General features: G+C 42.8%; 1 protein-coding gene across 1 annotated transcript in view; it reads right to left on the minus strand.

Moving 5' to 3' along the window:
- Nucleotides 1-5,938: 5,938 nt before the first annotated feature.
- The window catches only part of tgs1 (trimethylguanosine synthase 1), a 37,102-nt gene continuing 25,366 nt past the window's right edge, over nucleotides 5,939-17,674 (minus strand). The window contains exons 11-15 of the mRNA XM_053330258.1: nucleotides 17,494-17,640; nucleotides 15,799-15,945; nucleotides 13,891-14,107; nucleotides 13,188-13,266; nucleotides 5,939-6,425 (exon numbers count right to left, since the gene is read on the minus strand). Coding sequence (XP_053186233.1) covers nucleotides 6,312-6,425; nucleotides 13,188-13,266; nucleotides 13,891-14,107; nucleotides 15,799-15,945; nucleotides 17,494-17,640 — 704 coding nt within the window. The 3' untranslated portion in view covers nucleotides 5,939-6,311. The remainder of the gene's footprint in view (nucleotides 6,426-13,187; nucleotides 13,267-13,890; nucleotides 14,108-15,798; nucleotides 15,946-17,493; nucleotides 17,641-17,674) is intronic.

Here is a 17,674-nt window from a genome sequence, read left to right on the forward strand (position 1 = left end):
AAAGGGGGCATACTCTAAGAAACCCCCTTTCCATTTAACATAGTATTTTGGCAAGAGAACTTCACTAGTATTAATGATATTGATTAGCTCTGGTTTAACTTCAGACTGGAGGTTAGGATAAGGTAGGTGAGCCATGTGGAGGACTTTCTAACCCAGCTTCTTTCTGTTGTTACTCTGACTGATATCACTCCTTTGTAAACCTCAGCTATGTCTTTGACTTTACTTATGTAGAATGATTTCTCTGGAAAAGAATGTTCACATACAAAACTATGGCTTACATCCTGACATTTGATTGTATTGCATTTGTATTGATTTGACTGCAGCACAGTGTAATGGCATGCTGTTTTTACACTGAATGACAGAAATGTTTCAGTTTCATAAGCCACTGTAGCATCGCATTGCTTCTTCTTCATGTTTTATGTACACACCTTTGCGTAATTGTTTTTATACTTGATTTCTCTTTCTTCTTCTTAGTGCTTTTATCATTGTCTTGAAATTTTTTAAGCTTCCTCTCAGACAGCCCAGTAAAATATGATTCTAAATCTTACACTGGCTAATATTCCATTCTTTGAGCAATCACAGCTGAATCCAGGTGAGTGACCTCTGAAAGAGAACGAACATGATGATTGTACCAGGTTTATTCAGAAAATAACACTGACCTCTGAAAAGTATAAGATTAGTCACTGATATCATGTAACATTTGAAAACATGACTTTGGAAAACTCCCAAACCAGAGAACTACACAGACCCTGACACATGGACTGGTTGATGCAATTACCAGATTTCATGAAAGAAACTAAATCCATATCAACAAAAGTTATACCGATGCACGCTACAATTTAGCTGCACTTCACAAAGCTTTCTTTGTTACGATGCAACAGCTGAGAAACGCTGCTCTTCTTCTGAGAGGGTTTACCATGAAGTGATGTCACACAGCTGACAACCAATAACAAACCTAGCTGTGGCCTCTCAGGTTTAACAATCAGCTCTGCACAAACCCAAAACATCCGTAACAAGATAATAAAGTGATTAACAGAGCATTTGTAAAAGGCAAGGCAAGGCAAGGCAGTTTTATTTATATAGCGCATTTCATACACAATGGCAACTCAATGTGATTTACATAAAACAGAAACATTAAAACATACAATATAAATAATAATAAAAACAAAGTACAGAAAAATAGAAAGACATACATAAAATGCTAGAATAGAGCATCAAATATAAGACTGCAGCATAAAATCATAAATTAGCTTTAAAATCATTAAAAGGACATAGAGTGCAAATGAAAGATTAAAATATAAAGTGCTTTAAAAGAGCTCAATCATAAGCACAGGAGAAGAGAAGTGTTTAAAAGTGTTCACAGTTGGGGCTGATTTCAGTTCTGCTGGTAGTTTGTTCCAGTTGTGTAAAAGCTGCTTCACCATGTTTAGTTTGAACTCTGGGCTCAACTATCTGACCTGAGTCAGTAGATCTCAGAGCTCTACTGGGTTTATATTCTACTAACATGTCATTCATGTATTCTGGACCTAAACCATTCAGTGATTTGTAGACCAGTAGCAGAACTTTAAAATCTATTCTATAGCTGACTGGGAGCCAGTGTAAAGACTTTAGAACTGACTGGGAGCCAGTGTAAAGACTTTAGAACTGGAGTAATGTGCTCTGATCTCTTTGTTCTGGTTAAAACTGGAGCGTTCTGAATGAGCTGCAGCTGTTTAATGCTTTTTTGTGAGAGTCCAGTCAGAAGACCGTTACAGTAGTCGAGTCTACTTGAGATGAAAGCATGAATCAACTTCTCCTGGTCTGTTTGAGACATAAAACCCTTCACTCTGGATGTTCTTAAGCTGATAGAAGGTTGTTTTGGTGATTGATTTGATATGACTGCTGAAGGTCAGATCTGAGTCTATCAGCACGCCAAGGTTTCGGACTTGGTCCGTAGTTTTTAGAGAGAGTGACTCCAGATGTTTACTGACAGCAATCCTCTTCTCTTTATTGCCAAAAACAATGACCTCAGTTTTGTCCTGATTTAATTGAAGGGATTTTGGTTCATCCAATTAGTGACTTGCTCTAAACAGTGACACAATGACTGTATTGGATTGTAGTCATCTGGGGACAGTGCCAGGTATATCTGTGTGTCATCTACATAACTGTGATAGTCTACATTACAGTTCTGCAGAATTTGACCCAAGGGCAGCATATATAGACTGAACAGAAGGGGTCCAAGAACTGACCCCTGAGGAACTCCACATGTCATAGCCACTCGATCAGATTCATAACTTCCAATGGTCACAAAATAACTCCGCTCTTCCAAGTAGGACCTGAACCAGTCTAGGACTGTTCCGCTGAGTCCTGCCCAAGTTTCCAACCTGTTCAACAGTATACTGTGATCCACAGTGTCAAATGCAGCACTGAGATCCAACAGGACCAGAACTGACACCTTGCCTGAGTCAGTGTTCAACCTTATGTCATTTAACACTCTAATAAGAGCTGTTTCTGTACTGTGGTTAGGTCGGAAGCCTGATTGAAATTTGTCAAAAAGGCCACTGGAGTTCAAGAAATTGTTGAGTTGATTAAAAACCACTTTCTCAACGATCTTGGCTATAAAAGGAAGATTTGAGATAGGTCTGTAGTTGGTTAACATGGAAGCATCCAGCGTTCTCTTTTTTAAGAGTGGCTTAATGGCAGCTACTTTTAGGAGTTTAGGAAACACACCTGATTTAAGTGAGCTATTTATTACTTGTCGCAAATCTGTTTGGACAGAGTTCACAAGAGTTTTAAAGAAATCTGATGGCATTGTGTCAAGACAGCATGTTGATGGTTTTAGATGCTGCACTGTTTCCTCTATGGTTTTTTGGTCAACTGTTTTAAATTCTGACATTGCAGTTGAGTTATTCCTGGGAGGTCTTAGGGGTTGCATCATTTTATTGTTGTGTTGATTTGTGTTGATATTTAACCTTATGGACTGGATTTTTTCACTGAAAAAGCAAATTCATTGCATTTTTCTGTGGAAAGGAGTTCTGGAGCTATACACTTAGGAGGGTTTGTAAGCTTATCAACCGTAGCAAACAGAGTGCAAGTGTTGTTGATGTTCTTATTAATAATTTCAGAAAAGTGTTGCTGTCTAGCTTTGAGTAACTCATATTTAAAATTACAAAGACTTTGTTTGTAGAGGTCAAGGTGAATTTGAAGTTTAGTTTTCCTCCACTTCCGCTCTGCTTTCCTGCATTCTGTTTTTAAAGCCTTTACCATCATAGTGTTCCTCCATGGGGTTTTCTTTCTGCTCAAGGTCGTCTTAGTTTTAATAGGTGCAACAGCATCCATGACATTTGAGATTTTCCAGTTAAATTTATCCAGGAGTTCATCAACTGACTCTGCACTCACAGTTGGTGACATAGCTATAGCCTCCATAAACTTTGCACTGGTATTCTCATTTATGTACCTTCTCCTAACAGACACAGAGGTTAACTGAACATTTGGAATGATCTGTAAGTCAAAGAACACACAGAAATGATCAGAAAGAGCCAAGTCCTTAACATCAACAGAACAAATATCAACACCTTTAGAGATAACCAGATCCAGAGTGTGGCCTCGAGTGTGGGCCCTTTCACATGTTGCAAGAGGCCAAAAGTGTCAAGTAGAGCAGAGAGTTCTTTGGCGTTACTGTCCATGTTATTGTCTACATGAATATTAAAATCCCCTGTTATGATAAAAAAGTTGTAGTCAGTGCAGATAACTGACAGCAGTTCAGCAAACTCATCAATGAATTTTCCTGAGTATCTTGGAGGTCTATAAATGATTAAAAAAAAGAACTTTTGGATCACCTTTTAATAAAAAACAGAGATGTTCAAAAGAGCTAAAATCACCTAATGTAATTTCCTTGCACTGAAATACAGATTTAAAGATGGCAGCAACTCCCCCGCCTTTCTTACCAGTTCGACACTTGTTCATAAAACTAACATTTGTTGGTGCTGCCTCATTGAGAATAGCACAACAGCTACATTCAGTTAGCCATGTTTCACTAAGAAGTAAAAAATTTACATCATAGGTCATAATGACATCATTAACTAGCAGTGATTTGTTGGCTAGTGATCTGATATTGAGTAGCGCTAACCTTGTGGAGATAACAGGAGACACTGGTATATTTTGAGGTTGACATGCTATACTTAATAAATTGGCAGATTTAATTGAACCCTTGTTATTATTTCTCACCAGTTTAACCATTCTTCTGTTACCTGTCATCACAGGGATTGAGAAAACTACCTGAACTCCATAGGGGCCTGACTCTTCCTGGGGGAGAACATAATTGGTGTCAGTATTGCAGCCTGGACCTGGCACATATCAGTCAGACTCACAGATGATCTGAGTCAAAGGAGGTGGGGGGGCTCTGTGACTCTTGGATGATGGTTGTTTCCAGCGTGGTGGAATGGGAGGGGCTCGACAATGAGGGAAGTTGAGGGGAGAAAAAATGGGATTTGGGCGTGGTGTGAGTTGGATTCCAACATTGACAAGGTCATTCATCCTGTCGGTGAAATCCAGAAGTGGGGAGTCCTGACTGAATGGAGAGAATGAAAGGCTGGATGGGGTCCTGGTGAGTGAAAGTTGGGAGTCTCCTGGTGGGGCTGGGGGAGACTCCACTTGTCGGGTTGTTGGGGCTGGGGGAGACTCCACTTGTTAGGTTGTTGGGGCTGGGGGAGACTCCTCCTGTTGGGTTGTTGGGGCTGGGGGAGACTCCTCCTGTTGGGCTGTTGGGGTTGGGGGAGACTCCTTGTGTTGGGGTAAGGATGATGACATTAAAGCCTCTCTCTGGGTGTGCTGACTTTCATGGTCAGTCCTTATCTCAGGCGGTAGCAATTCTTCTCCAGAACGCTGTCTTATCTGTTGTTTTGGATTGTCTCGCCTCTTGTCCTTGGCAGGGACTGCTGGTGACTGACGCACAAAATAAAAAATGTTGTAACTTAACAGCTGACTTGTTAAGGCAAAATCCATCTGCCTTAAAGAGGTGTCTGCGTTCCCAAAAAATGTTGAAATTGTCAATAAAATTCACTGATTGAGCGGCACACGTATCTTTGAGCCATCTGTTGAGCATCATCAGCCTGCTGAATCTCTCATCTCCTCGCCGAACTGTCAGTAGAGGTCCACCGATAAACACCTCAATATTCAGACATCGAACTTTGTTCAGCAGATCATTAAAATCCCGTTTAAATACCTCTGATTGTTGCTCGATAACATCAAGTGCTCCTGTGTGTATGACGAGAGATTTCACTGTCGGATGCTCAAAAGTGAGATTTTAAAGAGGAAACTTTCTTGCTGCTCTGATCTCATAGGGTGGCCAATCCAGCAAAGGCACATTGACCTTTGTCGCTAAATATGACTTTGAAATAACCAAGAAGAAACCTAAAAGTAAAGACTCAAAATCAATTTAATTCCCTTCTTACAAGTCCTCTAATATAATATGTGTAAGTAAGTGTAGCAACCTGTACAAGAACAAACAGTAGAGTTATTTCCTGGTTGATTTACACTCACTGAGCACTTTATTGGGAACACCTGTGCAATCTAATGCAATCCAATACCACAGTTCTGTCATTTATTCTACTTGCATGGAGTTGGTACATTTTCAGTAGTGCTTGACAAAATATTAGAAACACTATTCAATATAATGCACTCCAGTATGACAATATAATGTAAGATTTGTAAAAGTAGAATTTATGGCAGAGTTGTTGTATTGTATTAGATTGCACAGGTGTTTCTAATAAAGTGCTCTGTGACTATATGTTGTACTTACGAATAATTGATTATATTCACCAGTGTTTAATCCACCAAACCACCTCTGATCTCCACATCTGAGCTCAAGTATTCAGGTAAAACACCAAAAGTCTTTGTTGAGCTGTTAAGGTGTTATTTGTTATTAAAAAAGAATATAACCACAAACAAAAAATACTGAAAAAAACATTTATTGGTCGTAATGTATGAAAGGATAAAATACACATTGCAACAAGTGTTAACTTTAATAAAACTACTGCATTAACTCAAAGTGGTGCAGGCTGGTATAGATGATTACATAACACATTGTGGATACCAGCTTTAACAGGCCAGTTCTAACTCATTATCACAGTCTGAAACATTTTTACTTACATAATACAAACTTTGATCTACAAAAAGTAAGTCAAACTTTTTCTTTCCTTGATGTGAATATAAGCGGATGTGGTAGCATTCCAGTGGACTCTGTTAGAAATACAGTTAAAGAGTAGAAATTGAGTTTTGATTCATTGTGATTTAGTGCAGGAAGAAATGCTTATTGGTCCTTTCCAGAGCTACTAGCTGTCTGACTCTATCAAGTTCCCAAAGTAAGCAGTTATGGTCTTCAGTTTGTTGTTGAGGAAGTTCTGTTCCACCTCCACTTTCCCTCCTGGACCAGCCAGAGAAGCTATCTGTGGAGACATAGACATAGTGATTATACATTACAGATGGTTAATAATGCCAAACGAGACGACAATATAAAAAACAGACTTTTGTGTTGTGGTTGCAGATCCATTCAGTAGTATAATCTGTTTTGCTAAACAAGCCCTGTTGTGTTGGAACTCATTGTTTTTACTAAGATTATTATCTAAGTAATAATGCTAAATTATTTTGACCAAATATTGTTTGGAACTGGTTCTGCAGTCTAAACTGGTGAAGGTTTCATACATCTGTGCCCATTAAATAAATACTCTGATAATCTGATTATAAAGAGTTTGCTCATTTTCAACATTGCAGTTCTTTTATCATTGTTGAAGGGATACATGTGACCCTCATCCCTGACCTACTCCAGATGCTCCACCCCAAATTTGGAGCAAAACTATCCATAACTGTGACAATCAACATTCATTTTAATGATCTCTGATTGGTGTAATCAGGAGCCATTCCTCCCCTCCCTGAGCTACTACCTTACCGTGGTGGAGGGGTTTGCGTGACCCAATGACCCCAGGAGCTCAGTTGTCGGGGGCTTTATGCCCCTGGTAGGGTCTCCCATGGCAAACAGGTCCGGGGGGAGGGGCCAGACAAAAGGTAGCTCAGAAAACTCCAATGACGAGCAACATAATTGGTATTTCGTGTCCCTTGCCCGGACGCGGGTCACAGGGGCCCCCCCTGGAGCCAGGCCTGGGGGTGGGGCTCGGAGGCGAGTGCCTGGTGGCCGGGCCTTCACCCATGGGGCCCGGCCGGGCACGGCCCGAAGAAGGGACATGGGACCCCACTCCCACAGACCCACCACCAGTGAGAGGGGCCAAAGGGGTCGGGTGCAGTTTGAGCTGGGCGTCAGCCGAAGGCGGGGATCTTGGCGGTCCGACCCTCGACTGCAGAAGCTAGCTCTAGGGACGTGGAATGTCACCTCTCTGGTGGGGAAGGAGCCTGAGCTGGTGCGTGAGGTTGAGAAGTTCCGGCTAGATATAGTCGGCCTCACCTCGACGCACAGCAAGGGCTCTGGAACCAGTCTCCTCGAGAGGGGTTGGACTCTCGTCTCTGGAGTTGCCACTGGTGAGAGGCGCCGAGCAGGGGTGGCAATACTTATTGCCCCCCGGCTTGGTGTCTGTATGTTGGAGTTTACCCCAGTAGACGAGAGGGTAGCCTCCCTCCGCCTTCGGGTGGGGGTACGGATCCTGACTGTTGTTTGTGCCTATGGTCCAAACAGCAGCTCAGAGTATCCAGCCTTTTTGGACTCCTTGGAGGGGGTGCTGGAAAACACTCCCTCTGGGGATTCCCTCGTTCTGCTGGGGGACTTCAACGCCCATGTTGGTAGCGACAGTGAGACCTGGAAGGGTGTGATTGGGAGGAACGCCCCCCCCCCGATCTGAACCCGAGCGGTGTTCTGTTATTGGACTTCTGTGCTCGTCACGGATTGTCCATAACGAACACCATGTTCAAGCATAAGGGTGTCCATATGTGCACTTGGCACCAGCGGGGCCGGCCCATGGCATAGGCAAATGCTAAGGGCGCCGTCCATCCAGGGGGCGCCACAAATGGGGGAAGAAAAAAAATGTAACCTCCACTATTCTTAAAATAATGATGACGCGTTACTTTCCTAAGACGCCACCCCCACACTAATTAGACTGTACCTGCTACCTGGGGGAGGATGGTCGTTTTTTAACGTGACCCCAAGGCAAGCTCGACAACAATATGTCATAACGTCCCAAACTGTCTGGTGCCCAGGGGAGGAAAAAAAGAAAAGAAGAGGAGGAAAAACGAGAAAAAGACAGAGGTAACGTTACAATAAAGATGATGTCATGACATTATTTGTGTGTTGCAGAACGACGATAACGTCGTTAACCATTAGCATAACATGGATTGTTGTTAGTTAGTTAGTTTTAACGCCAGTTAATGTTATGGAAGAGTTGTTATGGAAAATAGTAATGTAACTACTCCCACCTTACTTCCCAGCAAGCACATTTTGGTTGAAAAGACGTTGAAAATTGGTTGAAAAGTGAACATTTTTTTACCGGCTATATGGAGACGTTTATTCAACTTTCACATAGAAAACATATTCACCGGGAATTGCTGTATAGAAAATTCCCAGCTTATTTAGTGTGCAGACATAGCCTATAGCCTATAGTTTCATATTTATGATATTTTATTCAACATTAAATGCTTTGAAATTACGTTTTGTTTAGACGTCATTTCACTTCCTCTCATTTATAGAAAAAACGTCAAAATAATCAATACAATCTCTGTAGAGAGCTACAACTGAGCTAATTATCAACCGACATCAAACAAATGTGTGACACGTTGATGTTGTAACCGTTTTCAGACGATTGAAAAGACGTTCAGACCTCTTATCAACCTGTTTTTAACCGGAAATCAAACGTTGAAATTACGGTTTGTGCTCGCTGGGTTTCCTCAGGGAAATGTGTAAATATTAGATCTATTCAGCGTTTTTATTAACATCTGGTTAGCTAAGGTTTTCTTTGCTTGTAATAGTCAATCAAAATGCTATTCCTTTTCCACCTTATTATAGTTGTAAGCCGAGCTGTATGTTGTGTTACAGTTCATATTGTCTAAAGTGTGTTTATAGTGTTAAACTTTACATCAGTGTTAAAGTGCACATAATTCATGTTATAGCTAGCATAATTTAGCATTCTCACATTCTATATTATACTGCAGTTTACTACTTCTTTGCATTCTGCTAATCAGCATTTTGTTGTAATGACAATAAAATTGAATCTTATATTTGCATATCAGAAAAAGTACATTGTATATTATACATGTACAGTATAGTGAACATCATGCATGTATCTCTTAGATGTTTCATTTATATTATTTCATTTCATTTTATTCTTGAAATCATATTAGCCTATGTATCATATCATATTTATTATTAGACTGGTGTCACATACTCCCCTTCTCTCTTCAGATGCACTGTTGAGGTTTCTCAGTCCCACTCCTGCAAATCTTGGGCCACCTCCAGCATCAAGCACTCCTCCTGTTGCCTCCACCTCAGCAGCACCACCCAGAAGTGATGCAGCAGCATGTCACTTGTTTACACTTTTTATTTTGTGGGTATTTAAATTTTATACTTTATGTAAGCTATTTATATTATATTTCATATATTCATATCATATTTTTTTGTATTTCTTTCTAATTTGTTCTAAGTATTTTGATTGGGCAATGTCCAAGATAAAGCTATTCAGTTTCTTGTGAGTAGGCTATGTACACCAGCAGTGGAATTTACTTCGATGCAAGGGGGGCGCCACCTAAAATCTTGCCTAGGGCTTGGTTAGGGCCGGGTCTGGGCACCAGGACACCCTAGGCCGCAGTTCAATGATTGACTTTGTAGTCGTGTCGTCGGACTTGCAGCCGCATGTCTTGGACACTCGGGTGAAGAGAGGGGCGGAGCTGTCAACTGATCACCACCTGGTGGTGAATTGGCTCCGATGGTGGGGGGGGATGCCGGTCAGACCTGGCAGGCCCAAACGCATTGTAAGGGTCTGCCAGACGTTCGTCTGGCAGAGTCTCCTGTCAGAGAGAGTTTCAACTCCCACCTCCGGGAGAGCTTCGACCATGTACCGGGGGAGGCGGGGGACATCGAGTCCGAGTGGGCCATGTTCCGTGCCTCCATTGTTAAGGCGGCTGACCGGAGCTGTGGCCGCAAGGTGGTTGGTGCCTGTCGTGGCGGCAATTCCGGAACCCGCTGGTGGACACCGGCGGTGAGGGCTGCCGTCAAGCTGAAGAAGAAGTCCTATAGGGCCTTTTTGGCCTGTAGGACTCCGGAGGCAGCAGACAGGTACCGGCAGACCAAGCGGAGCGCAGCTAGGGCGGTCGCTGAGGCAAAAACCCGGACATGGGAGGAGTTCGGTGAGGCCATGGAAAAAGACTTCCGGACGGCTTCGAAGAGATTCTGGACCACCATCCGGAGGGGGAAGCAGTGCGCTGTAAACACTGTGTACGGTGGGGACGGTGCACTGCTGACCTCGACTCGGGACGTTGTGGATCGGTGGAAGGAATACTTCAAAGACCTCCTCAATCCCACCGACACGTCTTCTGGTAAGGAAGCAGGGCCGGGGGACTCGGGTGTGGGCTCTCCTATCTCTGGGGTGGAGGTCGCCGAGGTGGTTAAAAAGCTCCTCGGTGGGAGGGCCCCGGGGGTGGATGAGATCCGCCCCGAGTTCCTCAAGGCCCTGGATGTTGTGGGGCTGTCATGGTTGACACGACTCTGCAGCATCGCGTGGACATCGGGGGCAGTGCCTCTGGATTGGCAGACTGGGGTGGTGGTCCCTCTTTTTAAGAAGGGGGACCGGAGGGTGTGTTCCAATTACAGGGGAATCACACTCCTCAGCATCCCTGGTAAGGTCTATTCGGGGGTGCTGGAGAGGAGGGTCCGTCGGATAGTCGAACCTCGGATTCAGGAGGAGCAGTGTGGTTTTCGTCCAGGCCGTGGAACAGTGGACCAGCTCTATACCCTCTGCAGGATCCTTGAGGGTGCATGGGAGTTTGCCCAACCAGTCCACATGTGTTTTGTGGACTTGGAGAAGGCATTCGACCGTGCCCCTCAGGGAATCCTGTGGGGGGTTCTCCGGGAATAAGGGGTATCGGACCCCCTGATGACGCCGTCCGTTCCCTGTATGACCGGTGTCAGAGCTTGGTCCGCATTGCCGGCAATAAGTCGGACTTGTTTCCAGTGAGGGTTGGACTCCGCCAGGGCTGCCCTTTGTCACCGATCCTGTTCATAATTTTTATGGACAGGATTTCTAGGCGCAGCCAGGGTGTGGAGGGGGTCCGGTTTGGTGACCTCAGGATCGGGTCACTGCTTTTTGCAGATGATGTGGTCCTGTTGGCTTCATCAGACCGTGACCTCCAGCTCTCACTGGATCAGTTGGCAGCCGAGTGTGAAGCGGCCGGGATGAGAATCAGCACCTCCAAATCCGAGGCCATGGTCCTCAACCGGAAAAGGGTGGAGTGCACTCTTCAGGTCGGGGATGAGATTCTGCCTCAAGTGGAGGAGTTCAAGTACCTTGGGGTCTTGTTCACGAGTGAGGGAAGGATGGAACGGGAGATCGACAGGCGGATCGGTGCGGCGTCTGCAGTAATGCGGACTCTGCACAGATCCGTCGTGGTGAAGAGAGAGCTGAGCCGAAAGGCAAAGCTCTCAATTTACCAGTCGATCTTCGTTCCTACCCTCACCTATGCTCATGAGCTTTGGGTAGTGACCAAAAGAACAAGATCGCGGGTACAAGCGGCCGAAATGAGCTTCCTCCGTAGGGTGGCTGGGCTCTCCCTTAGAGATAGGGTGAGAAGCTCAGTTATCCGGAGGGAGCTCGGAGTAGACCCGCTGCTCCTCCACGTCGAGAGGAGCCAGATGAGGTGGTTCGGGCATCTAGTCAGGATGCCTCCCGGACGCCTCCCTGGTGAGGTGTTCAGGGCACGTCCCACCGGTAGGAGACCCCGAGGAAGACCCAGGACACGCTGGAGAGACTATGTCTCTCGGCTGGCCTGGGAACGCCTCGGGATCCCCCGGGAAGAGCTGGACGAAGTGGCTGGGGAGAGGGAAGTCTGGGCTTCCCTGCTTAGGCTGCTGCCCCCGCGACCCGACCCCGGATAAGCGGAAGAGTATGGATGGATGGATGAGGAGCCATTCCTGTCCATGTGAATAACAACGTAGCTCATTATCTAGCAGTTTGTTTAGTTAGGTCTGAATCAGTGGATGAGATGCTACTTTGTTGCATTTTGCCGTTGGGTTGGTTTAGTTTCATACAGGCAACATTTCAAGTGAACCAAAATGTATCAACAAAACCTGTGTGGAGCTATCACTCCGTTCATTGGTCAGAAATCTGGCGGGCAGAGAAAGTAGATTTAGTTTTTCTTCTAGTTATACCGATGCACGCTACAATTTAGCTGCACTTCAGAAAGCTTTCTTTGTTACGATGCAACAGCTGAGAAACGCTGCTCTTCTTCTGAGAGGGTTTACCATGAAGTGATGTCACACAGCTGACAACCAATAACAAACCTAGCTGTGGCCTCTCAGGTTTAACAATCAGCTCTGCACAAACCCAAAACATCCGTAACAAGATAATAAAATGATTAATTAACAGCGCATTTGTAAAAGTGAGATTTTAAAGAGGAAACTTTCTTGCTGCTCTGATCTCATAGGGTGGCCAATCCAGCAAAGGCACATTGACCTTTGTGGCTAAATATGACTTTGAAATAACCAAGAAGAAACTTAGGTTAAAAGTAAAGACTTCTAGGATAGCTTTCCAAAACGGACAAGTAGAACTGGCATCTGTGTAGTTACAGTCATCATTTGTGTCATATTCCAAGCCCCAATATGTGAACAACAAGGCACATTTCAACACACTTCAAGGCAAACAATGTGCTGCTTCACAATATGAGAACACATGCTGCCTTTAGTTGGTTTCCGATTCATCATCCAGCCTTCCAGCTGCTACACTAGCTCAGCTCACACTAGCTAACTACACTAGCTAATGATTGGGTTTCCATGGTGGAGCCTCACTGAGTCCAGCCTTCCAACACTGCAAATAAACTACATTTACTACATGAACCATTATGAGTAAAGGAGGCAGTGGAACAGCTGAACATATGACACCAAGCAAGAGAAGTGGGAGCACTTTTAAGTTGCACCTTAAAAATGATCTGCTGTGTGTGTTCACTTTCTTAGTGTTGTGCAATAACTAATGGACTGTTCACTACTCTACTAGCATACAGACCTGATCCATGTCAGCATTGCGAGGCAGGAAGTACACTATGTTGTCTGATATCTGTTTGGCCAGATGGAAAATCTGAAATGTGTCTGCTGTTAGGGAAGAAAACCAATATTTATGAACACACTGAACTTTGTAACTTCCTTTAAGACTAAATGGAAATTTAAATGTTATACTTATTGGGTATTAAGTGAGCATTTTGTCCTGAGTGCAAAAAGAAATATGGAGGGTTCACCCTCAGTTAAGTATAATCCCATTACACTTGATTATGGTGCTAAACATAAGGTCATGTGATTAACGAACCCATTAGGATCAATACTGTAGAGATCATGGATATTTTAAATTTCATGTACTGCCTGGCCAGTCTGCTTTTGAACTAAATAATCCTCATAACCTTTAGGCAAAAGGGAAACAATAGTCTAAGTTGTTTCACTACAACACCCCTGCAACAGGTATTACCTTTGAGTCTGACAATCTATTATTTTTACTCACTTTTACTCAAGGGCACACTGCTGAGTGGAGGTGAAAGACACTTGAATTTTTATCCACATAGTGCAGAAATATACTGCTGCTCAGACTGGTGCTAGATTACTAAAATAACACTGCATACCATATACTGAGATTGCAGCATTCTCCATTCAAATATTGCCAGGGACATTTGTCAAGCATACACTGAAATCATGCCCCCCCCTTCTGCATCAAAGGATATCCATCAGGCTCCATCATGGTTTTGATGTCAAACACCTCAGCAGTCAGGTAGTCTGGTCCTCCCCAAGGAGGTGACAGGAATACCACATCACCACAGAGATGGGGCGCCAGCTGAAGGAAGTCTCCTTGTAGAAAGTCGATTCGATCGGCAACGCCGTAAACCACAGCGTTGTGACGCGCCAAGCCCAACCGAACAGGGTCGATATCAACAGCTAGGACTGAGAGGACGAAATGAGACACAACAAGACAAAAAACACTTTCAATCTGTAATGTCCATACTACTACAGGACTCACTCAGTAATATCCATACTACTACATAATATCCATACTACTACAGGACTCACTCTGTAATGTCCATACTAGTACATAATATCCATACTACTACAGGACTCACTCTGTAATGTCCATACTAGTACAGGACTCACTCTAATGTCCATACTAGTACAGGACTCACTCTAATGTCCATACTAGTACAGGACTCACTCTGTAATGTCCATACTATTACAGGACTCACTCTGTAATGTCCATACTACTACAGGACTCACTCTGTAATATCCATACTACTACAGGACTCACTCTGTAATGTCCATACTAGTACAGGACTCACTCTGTAATGTCCATACTACTACAGGACTCACTCTGTAATGTCCATGCTACTACAGGACTCACTCTGTAATGTCCATACTACTACAGGACTCACTCTGTAATGTCCATACTACTACAGGACTCACTCTGTAATGTCCATACTACTACAGGACTCACTCTGTAATGTCCATACTACTACAGGACTCAATCTGTAATGTCCATACTACTACAGGACTCACTCTGTAATGTCCATACTATTACAGGACTCACTCTGTAATGTCCATACTAGTACAGGACTCACTCTAATGTCCATACTACTACAGGACTCACTCTGTAATGTCCATACTACTACAGGACTCACTCTGTAATGTCCATACTACTACAGGACTCACTCTGTAATGTCCATACTACTACAGGACTCACTTTAATGTCCATACTACTACAGGACTCACTCTGTAATGTCCATACTATTACAGGACTCACTCTGTAATGTCCATACTACTACAGGACTCACTCTGTAATGTCCATACTACTACAGGACTCACTCTGTAATGTCCATACTATTACAGGACTCACTCTGTAATGTCCATACTATTACAGGATTCACTCTGTAATGTCCATACTACTACAGGACTCACTCTGTAATGTCCATACTACTACAGGACTCACTCTGTAATGTCCATACTACTACAGGACTCACTCTAATGTCCATACTAGTACAGGACTCACTCTGTAATGTCCATACTACTACAGGACTCACTCTGTAATGTCCATACTACTACAGGACTCACTCTGTAATGTCCATACTACTACAGGACTCACTGGACAGTCATTAAACACACACTTTTAAATCTGTTCACAAACTCAAATTTTTACTATTTTGAAACTACTACTTCCTTCTGCTCCTTGCTCCATTTTTAAAAATAAATGTTCCCTTTGGGTAATATTCATCACTCATCATAATGTAGAATATGACTCTAGTTTTTTGACTTGAGCAATGATTGATACAGACCTACATTTAAAAAAGCCCACTACCTGAGCATTACACTGGCTATCTGTATCTTTTCATCAGTTACTGCCTTTCATGTTAAATTCCAGCTGTCTTTTACACTGTCAGATATATCTATGATAAAATCCAATCTGTAATCATATCATCTAATGTTATCTTTTAACAAGAACAAATCATCAGATCTATCAAATATGAAAAAGCTCTTTAAGAAATCAGTACCAGACAAAATGACAATGATGATGAAAAAAAGGCGTCAAAATTGATATTATAAAGTCACAGAGTGTGCAAGAACACACACACTCACATTAGCTTTACCTCTCTTTCCAGTGAGTGCAAACTGGATGGAGTTTCCTCCAACTCCACAGAATGCATCAATGACCAGCTGAGAGTCAGAGAAGCTGTGGTCCACTCTGAGGGCGATGTGCTCTGCGATTTTCTCTGGTGTCACAGAGAACCAGCCCTCTGAAACACACATCAGCACAACTATGTTAACCAGTGAGCCAGTCTGTTTTTACTTTGTTCTGTTTTGTTTGGTCACTTTCTGACATGAAGTAAAAGAAAAGCAGACTCAGTGCTACTACTCATGCAGCTGTGCCTAGTGCACAACAGAATGTCCTGACAACTGGCAGAGACATGAGGCAACCACATGAGGGAGGAAAAGACGGAAAAGGGATTTTAGAGACATTACATGAAGCATTGTCTGTTTCTGATGACGGCAGCAGCTGATCACAGCTGGATCAGTTGTAGCCACTTTTGACGAGTTCTTGTCTGCACACATGCACACTGTGTTATTACTAATAAAAGGTGCACAGTTATCACTGATGAGCAGCAGTGTTTTGTCTCTGCCTGTTACATTCTACCTGTTTGACAAACACCTGCACACAGATAAAAAGCTGAATTCCTGCTGTGTAGTCTACTGTGTCCTGCTCACAAACATATAAACCATTCCTGCTGCCAGAATGTGTTTATGTTATTTCATCAATAATAACAGATAATATCCACAAACAGTTCAAGGGGGAAATAACAGATCACTGAAAAAACAATCTTTCTAATAAATGATAAAAGTTGTTTATGCTTCTTTTGTTGATCAAATGCACAATTAACAGATTTTGAACTAGATGATGAATTAGAAAACAGAATAAAACATTTAAGAGTGACACACTTGAGTTCATTCTGTAATCAGTCTCCACTTCAGTGTCAAAACTATTCCAATAGTTTACATATGGCTTACTGTAACAACCAGCATTGCTGCTGTTTGCTGTGTTTGAACCTTCTTATATTGCATAATGCACTGTATTGCCTTTATAGATTATTAATGTTTTGTCTTATGTTATGTCTTAAATAGTTTTTAATAGTCTTAAATGTTGTTATGGCTCAGGGAGTGTTATCTAAATGGTGATATATTGTTGTCTGACCCTCAGTATGACAATAAAGCTACTAAACTAAAACTAATGTTGCAATATATCAGATCAGTCTGATCAGCTGCAATAGCCAATCAATAAATAATGGGGTGTGATGTCCAGTAAAAGACTTGGGTGCTCACTCATAGCTCCTCAGAGAAACTGAGACTTGGGGTGCAGATGAGTAGTGCTTTTTGTTTAGGAGGGTTCCTAACTGAGAGAAATGACAGCCATGATAAAAGCTGGTAGAATTGTCTAAAAGCAAAGCAGGTGATTTAATGTGTCTTCCCTTAAGGACAGAGTACACCTGACCATCCTTTATGTCCCACAATCCCTTGCGGCAGCAACTTTTAAACACAACCAATGAACAATTCACAAACTCAAATGTATAAACCCACATTACACATCCACATCGGCCCATGTTCTCTCCATCCTAAATGTTTAACATGTTTGATAACAGGATAAACTCATAAAATGCATTATGTTAAAAAAAAAAAATCCATGTTCTTTTTCTGTTTTCATCTTTAAATCCACAATAAGAATAGAAATGAAATCAAAACCGAATCTGAGGGTTGTTTTAGTTTATAGACATTTTAGTTTGCAGACTGACCTCGGTCCAGCCTGATCCCTTCATCAAAACGAGAGAAGAGTCTGTAGCGTTGAGCCCAGTATTTAGCCAGGTCCGGTTGTGCTGCCATCTCTACTGGTACTTGCTGCTTCCTTCCTCGTTTACCCTTCTTCTTTGGCTTCTTTCCATCTTTCACATTCAACACACACACACACACACACAC

Source organism: Scomber japonicus, chromosome 12 (genome assembly GCF_027409825.1).
Source record: "Scomber japonicus isolate fScoJap1 chromosome 12, fScoJap1.pri, whole genome shotgun sequence".
Lineage (NCBI taxonomy): Eukaryota > Metazoa > Chordata > Actinopteri > Scombriformes > Scombridae > Scomber > Scomber japonicus.